Raw genomic sequence first — 9313 nt, 5'->3', positions numbered from 1 at the left:
TCCTACATATGTTTCAAAGGATTACAACCTTAAAAACAACATAGGTTGTAATCCTTTGAAACATATGTAGGAATAAAGTATGCAATTATAACATGCGTTTTCTCCATTCCTTAAATTTTTAAATATACTCAAATACCCAAAATTTCAAGGAGTTCCTGCCTTAAAAACAGGAACAACACCAAAGTTATTTTGTGTTCTTTGCTACATTGGTTTCTATTAACCCATTTATTCTATCCGAAGAATTATTATTCATTAAGATAGAAGAAATACATATAATTATATATATAATTATATATATATATATATATATACACACACACGTTTGTTTTTAGTCAGTGGTATCTGTTTACTGCTCAGTGAACTGAGCTATTTCAGATTTAAGTACCTTAACCCTTCTGACATTTAAACCACCCATATCCAGCCCAAATATTCTACCTGTTTTACATCCAAGCTGTCAAGATCTGGCCTCTTACACCTAACCTACAATGTCATTCTAGAAATATATAATCATATCATCAGAATCTCAAAGTTACAAGATAATGCATTATTAATTCAAAGCAACATAATCAAATAAGTGTTAAATTTGACAGAGTAATCTAAAGGCCATAGAGTTACACATGGGCACAAACAAGACCACTGAAATTATTAGCTGGTTATCTCTATTAACCAGCCATTTAATCATCTCTGCTGTCTAAATAAACTACTAAAGATGTTTGTGTTGATGTTTACCCTCAGGTCAACATTGATCGAGCAACCCTATGGTCACTAGCATTTTAGTGACCATCCTGCTTTTTTTTTTAGGATATGTAGGACTACATTATCTAATGTGTCTCTTCCTTAAGATTGTAGCATGTGATTTGAGGAAAGTTTGTTATTTCTAGCATGTTGATAAACCACGTAGAGACTCTCATGTTGGTTTGTTACTGAATATGTTAATTTAGGAGACAGCATGTGAAATTGACTTAGGATTACAACCAGACTTCGTTAAATGTTGTTACATCATCATATTGCTATAACAACAGTGAAGTAGAAGATGATGAGGGAGAAAACAAGCAATTATGATGGCTATGGATGAGAACATAAGGAAGAAATGATTATATTATTTATTCCTCTGATATCTATGAAACAGACTGCTGACATTTTTATAGTAGTATTACTTAGTGCCATTGAATACATCAACTAAATGAGTCAACATGGAGCCTCTGCATGATCAATTGACATGGTAGAAATAACACCCAACTCTCCCTCATATCACACCTTTCCATCTTAGAATGAAAAGGACTCTTAAGTAGAGCATCTAAAAGAAATTTAGCAAGGAGGAATTTAAGTAAAGTGGGGTGAGTTCCTTTCAAAATTCAAAGGTGCTGAGAATTTTTTTTTTTTAACCCCTTAGCATTCAGGTTGCTCTGTCAAATTTAATGTCTATTTATTCAGATTCTTTTGAATTAATTATGCTGCATCTTGTATCTTTGGGATTTTAATGAAATGGTTGTTTATTTTTAGAATGATATTGTAGGATAGGTGTGAGAAGCCAGATCTGGTCAGCTTGAACATAAAACATATAGAATATTCGGGCCAGATATGGCCAGTTCAAATGCTAAAGGTTTAAGGGATGGAAATCCAGCAGATTGTCACTTTGGCTTTCTAGACATCCCCCCCCCCCCCGGGTGATGTACTAACTGTGTAGCACTTCTCATAGGTCCTGTACACAAGACAATGTTGTCCTTGACACAGAATAAAAGACATGATGGTCATAGATGGAATATCCTTGATTATAGATTGGTTCCATCAGAACCAACTTAGGGTTAAATGGTGATTACTAATCAACTGAAAGAAATGAGAAATATATTTAATTGTTTGTAAAGAGTTGTGTTTATTTTATATTTCAGAGGAATTCTCAAAAGACCTCACAACTATGTCGGACATGCAGGAGGTAAGAAATTATGTGACAAACCTGAAGTATTTGAACATAATCATTAAAGTACCATGAGAAATTAATATGATGGGAGGATAAAATATCAGAGTAGTTAAGGGGTTTGCTTTGCAAATATGCAGGTCCAGATTTAATCTCACTACCTGCATATTTACAAAGCAAACTTCAGATACATTCAGACATTGAGCAGTATCTGATAGCATAACTACATTATCATCATCATCATCATCATTTAACATCCACTTTCCATGCTGGCAGGGGTTAGATGGTTTGACTGGAACTGGTGAGCCAGATAGCTGCATCATGTTCCAGTCTGATTTGGCATGGTTTCTACAGCTGGATGCCCTTCCTAATGCCAACCACTCCAAGAGTATAATGAGTGCTTTTTATGTGCCACCAGCATGGGTGCCATTTATATGACACTGGCAATGGTCATTACTATGATTTCACAGGGGCCATTTACATGACCTGGCAACAACCACAACTATGGTTTCACTTTGGCTTGACGATACTTCTCAAGCACAGCATATCACCAAAGGTCTTGCTCACTTGTCATCACCTCCATGAGGCCCACATTTGAAGATTACGCTGCACCACCCCATCCCTCACCTTCATCAGCCCAATGTTACCAGCAATGACCTGCTGAGCCCCCTTCGGTCATGACTGACCATGGGATTGCACCTAGAAAGTTACCCTCCCAGGCACAAGTCCGGGCAAGGTTTGTTTATGGAAGACCAGCAGTCGCCCATGCATACAGGCCTCTCCACTCCACGCCACCGATGTTATCCAAGGGAAAGGCAAGGGCCGATACTCATTTCTACAGCTGAGTGAACTGGAGCAACGTGAAATAAAGTGTCTTGCTCAAGAACACAACACACAGCCCGGTCCGGGATTCGAACTCACAACCTCACGATTATAAGCTCGACGCTCTAACCACTGAGCCATGCGCCTTCCCAGCAGCAGCATGCCATGTGCCTTCCCAGCAGCCATGTGCCTTCCCAGCAGTCATGTGCCTTCCCAGCAGTCATGTGCCTTCCCAGCATCAGCAATGACCATGATTATGATTTTATGGGTACCATTCACATGACACTGGCAATGGCCACAACTATGATTTCACTTGGCTTGACGAGTCTTCTCAAGCACAACACAGCATATTGCCAAAGATCTTGGTCATTAGACTAATACCTTAGAAATGGAATTTGTTGGACAGAAACTATTCAAAAGGCTTGGCTAAATATTTTTCATACTATTCTCTTATTCCTTCCTACTCGCTATGGCTTCTCATGTTCCTCTGTTACTATCATTGCTATTGTCTTCAGCACTCTCCCTAATGTCCACTTCTGGTCGTAGCATATCTATAAAACTCTTTACTCGCATGTTTTCCTCCGTTTTTCACGCAATTCTTTCCAACTCAGCCATTTCTTGGATGCCCAGTTATGCATTGCTAAGATATTCTCTCATTTTTCAATCTTTTCATGCATTCATCTGCCATCGCTATTAATACTTTAATGTGTATTATTTACTAATTACTGTTTACTAATACTTAATTATTTAAATTGACCTTCAATATATAACTTCCTAATCCCTCTCTTTTAGCATTCGTTTCACCTTAATTCTTCATGTAATTTCCTAAATTAAATCTCTCCTCCCCTCCTGTGTTCTCAAGTTGGCTACATATTTTTTGTACCAACTCTCTAAATTAAATATAGAACTGAATTACATAACAATTATAGAAGCATTATGCAATTTTGCACTTCACCTCATCAGTGCTAAACACTGATGTGATGAAGTGCATGCTTCCTGCAACTATTATATAATAAATATGGCATTTTGCTGAAACGTATGTCCTGTATCACATTGAATACCATGCCTGTTTTCTGTGAATTATTGTTATTATTATTATCTTATGCATATCAACATTATATAGTTGTCTGAGATGGTTTATAAGTCAGAAAGAAAGAGATCACTCAATATAAGGTAAAAGAGAGAGTATATTATCTATACAGTATTATAAATTTAGCTCCATATACTGCCAAAAGTAACCAAATGGTTTTGCAATAATTAATCTTCCCTACAAGGAAAGAATAATTAAATACACATCAGACACAACTGATTCGAAATGTATAGCTTTGGGTATTTTGTGTTGGAGATTCAAAAGAAAATATCTGATCAATAATTCAGACTTTTGCTTGCAGCAAAAACTACAACAAACAAAAATCGTAAAACAACAAAACAAAAAGTGAATAAACGAAACAGGGCAATTGAAAGGAGAAAAAACAAAGAAGAAACAGTACTGTTTCTTCTTTGTTTTTTCTCCTCCGCATCACTCTCATTTCTTACTGCAAACCTCCTCATACAGATGTAATAATCCTTATTTTCTACTATTACCGTCTCCGATGAAGGGATACATTGAATATTCCCTGAAACAGCTGTAAGACACTCTACATAAAATATAAATTTACTTATGCCATTGGTCTCTTTATCTCACTCTTTATATATATATATATATATATATATATATGAATGTGTGCATGTGTTAGGTATGGGATAACTAAACTTTTATGATAAAGAGAGAGTAAGCTTGTAAGAAAAAGAAAGAAAAGAATGGAGAGAGGATGGAAAGTAAGACAATAAAATGGGGAGATAACTGTATTTGTGTTACTTAGCTACATGTTACTGGCCACTCTGAGTTCTTTCACTCAGCTCATTTTTGTATAAATAATGCAAATTACCTAGGCCTTAAATGTGTTCTGTTCTTTTTGTATAAGTCTATGTTCCTTGGCTGTTGGAGATAAGAGAGAACAATTATCAAATTGATGATGCCTAATGAGGCCAAAATATATGTCCACAACTGTCTAGTTGTCTCCAGACAATAAGACTGTCCTTGTCCTAAAAGACATGTCAGCTTTGGAGAATAATTCTTGATTCTTGAGATTGTCTCCCCTTCTCAAGTGGAGCTGGTCTTAAATGCCATTTGGTTATTCTGATCCATTCCATTGAGACAGAGATCGTTTGAATAAATCAAGAGTATACGTTGTATGGTATTTGATATACTTGTATTTTTCTATATATATACACACATATATATATATATATATATATACACACACACATACATATCATCATCATCATCATCATCATCATCGTGGCATAGGTTCGACAAGTTGTTACAGTACAAGAGTCAGTTCTTATTTGATGTTTCTACGTTCTTGGAAAGTTTTGAGGAACATGTCTCATGTTTCATTTTAGATATGATTTCTTCAGTTGGATGTCCTTCTTAACATCATCCACTTTACAGGATGTACTGAAGGCATTTTATTATGCCACCAGCATAGAGAGAATTTCCCTTATTTTGTGTTCATTACCTTTACTTTCTGTTTTCCTCCCATTTCTGGCCTTGAAGGTGTGAACACAATACGGGTAACAAGGAGAAGAGAGATAAATCAGTCAGTCAGTCAGTAGGGTTTGAGTGGGGTTGGTAAGAGCCCACTGTACTTACCATTGTAGTTGCCATGGAAAAGTGCAGTACAGAATTGAAGTAACTCTTTTGTAAAATATATTTCATAGTTTGATAAAATATTATTTCGTAGCTTAATTAAGAGATAATATAACGAGCTTGTTATGAATAGAAAACAGTGATAGAAAGAAACATAATATAAGCTTCTTGTTCTGAAATGCAGCAGTGTGACGAAACTAACAGTAAGGTCATCAATGGTGAAATGGAGAGTTAAATAAAGTAATAAGGGAAAGATAATTGAATTCAGAATGATTGTGAGTACAGAATGATGAGATAATAATAATTGTTTATTCAATAACCATGAAGACTGAGATTATTTTGAAAGGGAAGGGAAATAGTAATTTTGATAATTATGTCTGTCCTAAATATTTCACTGATGTAAGTAAAATGATTTCAACTAGGAATAAAACTACTGTTTCTAAATAATTGGTTGTAAAATGAGCTAAACTTATAATACTATAGAAATAATATATGTCTACATTTATATGTATGTATACACATATAAATACACACCCATATATATATATATTATTTTATATGCATGTATGTATGCATGCATGCATGTATGTATGCATGTATGTATGTATGTATGTATGTATGTATGTGTGTATGTATAGGGCATCCAGCCATAGAAACCATGCCAAATCAGAACTGAATCTGGTGCAGCCCTGGTCAACCCATCCAACCCATGCCAGCATGAACGAGGATGCTAAATGAGAGAATTCTAAATGATGAATTATTTCCAATTTTGGCGCTAGGCCAGTAATTTCAGAAGGAAGGGGTTAGTTGATTGCATCAACCCTGGAACTTGATTGGTACTTTATTTTATTGACCTTGAAAGGATGGAAAGCAAAGTCAGCTTTGCAGTATTTGAACTCAGGACCTAAAGCCTGAAGAAATGCCACTCAGCATTTTGTCCAATGCACCAACAATTCTGTCAGCTCGTTACCTAAATAATCAATGATATCATTATGGAACCCTGATTCTTGTAAATTTTAATGGTGTCTCTTTTGCTGGTAGAACCAAGTCAGGCCTTTGGTCAAACAGTCCCTTCCTCAAACAGTCCCTTCCTCAAACAGTCCCTTCCTCAAACAGTCCCTTCCTCAAACAGTCTCAGCAGCCCTAAAAGAAAAGTGTCATGGCCACTGCTCTTGTTTCTCCAACAATGTCATAAAAAAAAATAAATGTTTTAAGATGAAGTTCTCCAGGGGTTAATGTTGCTTTTCCACTCAGTTGAATCAATAAAATAAATTAGATACAGGAGTCAGTTTAATTCAGCATTCATAACTAATCATTCTATCTTATGAATTTAAACAAATATTCACATAACTAAAAACTAAAAACTAATGACCTAAAATTGCTTTCTATTTTTTCTTAAAAACAGACGATTTTGTTTTAGATATTTTTTTTTGTGTATTTTGCTGTTTCACACGAATGTTTATATGCTCCCAGGGGCAGAATGGCTGTTGTTATTGTTCTTGTTGATGTGTAGTACCAGATTAACTCATACTGAGGAGACCTATGATCAGAGGCATTCCAGTCATGACTACCCTGTCATATATTGGAAGCAGTGTATCTTGGATGACATTATCTAATGTGCCATTTTTTATGAGAGTACAGTGTACTTTGAGGGGGGATTGAGTGGGTTTTTCTTGAGAAGAAAGTTCATTAGTGAAGAAAGCTATATCCAAGTTGAGAATTAAATTGATAATTAATTGAATTCATTCAGGTATACATTTAATGCCCATTTTTCTGTAGCCCAGTCCTCAGTCAAATCATCCAACCCATGCTAGCATGGAAAGCAGACGTTAAACGACGACGATGATGATGATGATGATGATGATGATGTGGATTGGATGGGGACATAAATCAGGGTTTTAGGATACCAATCTTTACCTGTCTTCAAGTAGAGGACATTGCTTTCATTCTACCAGTCTTCTACCAGATAGAGTGACATCATATCACTGTTTTACTCAGATGGTGTTAAGCAAAGCCAAGAAATGTCAACATTCATGCACAGACTCATATATCATAGGCTTCCATGTAGTTTCCAGCAAACAATTTCACTCACAAAGCATTGGCTACCTCTGTTACCACACATTCTGAATCCAAAACCACATCATTGCAAAACAAACTTCTTTACTACACAGCTATGGCTGCACTTATTGGTTCACTTTAACAATATTTTGGTTTCATGCCTGGAAAATCATAAGAGTTCATAAAAAATTAATTTAATCCTTCAGTATTTAAGTTATTCTCTCAAATGTGATGCTTATTTATTTACATAATTTTGAACTAATCATGCATCATCTTGTAGCTTTGAGACTTTCCTGATATGACTGTTTATCTTTAGGACATTGCAGGATATTTGTGAGAGGCTTGATCTGGCTAGTTTGACCATAAAACAGGTTGAATATTTAGTCTGGATATTATGGATGGTTTGAATGCTAAAGGGTTAAACAAAAATTTCTTTTAAAAAGCATAATTTTAATAAAGAAACTTCAAATTATTTAAAAGTTCTTTATAATATTCTCTTCTTCTTTTTTTTTTCTTTTTAACTTGCAGAAAATACAGAAAAGAGACCAACTGACTGTTGACCAGATGGATATTTCAAAAAGCATCATTGAAACAAACATCCAAATTGTAAACAATGTCAGTAAAAAAGTACACAAACAACTGGAAAAATTAGGAACATATATGAAAGGAACTGAAATAAGGCGCCCAGACTAAGAGAATGGTTACACTTCAAATTGCACTGTGTATATGCATGTGATACATACATACATACATACATACATACATACGTACGTACGTATGTACATACATACATACATACATACATAGGTTGGACAAAATAATGGAAACACCTAGCATCATAGTATCATAATTTTAAAATATTTATAAAACCACCAAAAGCTAGTATATTTTCACATTTTTTTTTATTTATTATTAGTGTTGCTTAATATGTTTTGCTAAAAATTGATGTTTCTTTTCAGATATCATCAGAAGTTAATTAAACTTCATTAAAATGACAGAGCTATCGGACTTTCAAAGAGGTCAAATTGTTGGTGCTCGTATGGCAGGCACTAGCGTAACGAAAACAGACGAAATGTTAGGTGTATTAAGAAGTACTGTCTTGAAAGTAATGACAGCCTTTGAGAAAGAGGGAAAAACCTCATCGAAACAAAACTCCGGAAGAAAACCAAAACTTTCAGATAGGGACTGTCGGACTCTTACGTGAATTGTTAGAAAGGATCACAAAAGTACAGCTCCCAAAATTACTGCAGAGTTTAATGACCACTTTGAGAACCCAGTTTCCACAAAACTGTTTGCCGGGAGCTGCACAGAACTGGATTTCACGGGAGGGCTGCAATCAGAAAAGCACTACTTTCAAAAACAAACGTTGCAAAGCATTTAGAGTGGAGTAAAAACCGACAGAATTGGTCCCTAGAGCAGTGGGAGAATGTTATTTTCTCGGATGAGTCATTCTTTACCTTATTTCCGACCACTGGCTGAATATACATGTGGAGACAGCCAAAAGAAACATTTGACGCAGACTGCCTTCTTCCAACTGTTAAACATGGAGGAGGATCTGGGGGGCTATATCTTGGAAATCTGCCGGCCCAATGGTTTCCCTTCATGGCAGAATTAATAGACAAGACTATTTAAGCATTTTATCAGATCAAATCCATCCTATGGTTGCGGAACTGTTTCCAGAGGGAAACGCATTCTTTCAGGATGATAATGCACCAATTCACACAGCTAAAGTTGTTACTGAATGGCACGAGGAATATTCTACTGAAGTTGAACATCTTATTTGGCCACCACAGTCCCCAGATCTCAATATTATTGAACATTTATGG

The 9313-nt window shown here is 35.5% G+C and overlaps 1 protein-coding gene across 4 annotated transcripts in view; it reads left to right on the top strand.

Moving 5' to 3' along the window:
* Positions 1 to 9307, top strand: part of LOC106881512 (uveal autoantigen with coiled-coil domains and ankyrin repeats protein) — a 128689-nt gene extending 119382 nt beyond the window's left edge. For all 4 annotated transcript variants that reach the window (XM_052968534.1, XM_052968532.1, XM_052968533.1 and 1 more), the window contains 2 exons: positions 1890 to 1933; positions 8016 to 9307. In XM_052968534.1, the coding sequence (XP_052824494.1) occupies positions 1890 to 1933; positions 8016 to 8180 (209 nt within the window). In that variant the 3' untranslated portion in view covers positions 8181 to 9307. The remainder of the gene's footprint in view (positions 1 to 1889; positions 1934 to 8015) is intronic.
* The last annotated feature ends 6 nt before the right edge of the window (positions 9308 to 9313 follow it).

This window comes from Octopus bimaculoides, chromosome 6, assembly GCF_001194135.2.
Source record: "Octopus bimaculoides isolate UCB-OBI-ISO-001 chromosome 6, ASM119413v2, whole genome shotgun sequence".
Classification (NCBI taxonomy): domain Eukaryota; kingdom Metazoa; phylum Mollusca; class Cephalopoda; order Octopoda; family Octopodidae; genus Octopus; species Octopus bimaculoides.
The sequence above is the reverse complement of the archived record's forward strand: the minus strand, read 5'-3'. Positions and strand labels throughout refer to the sequence as shown.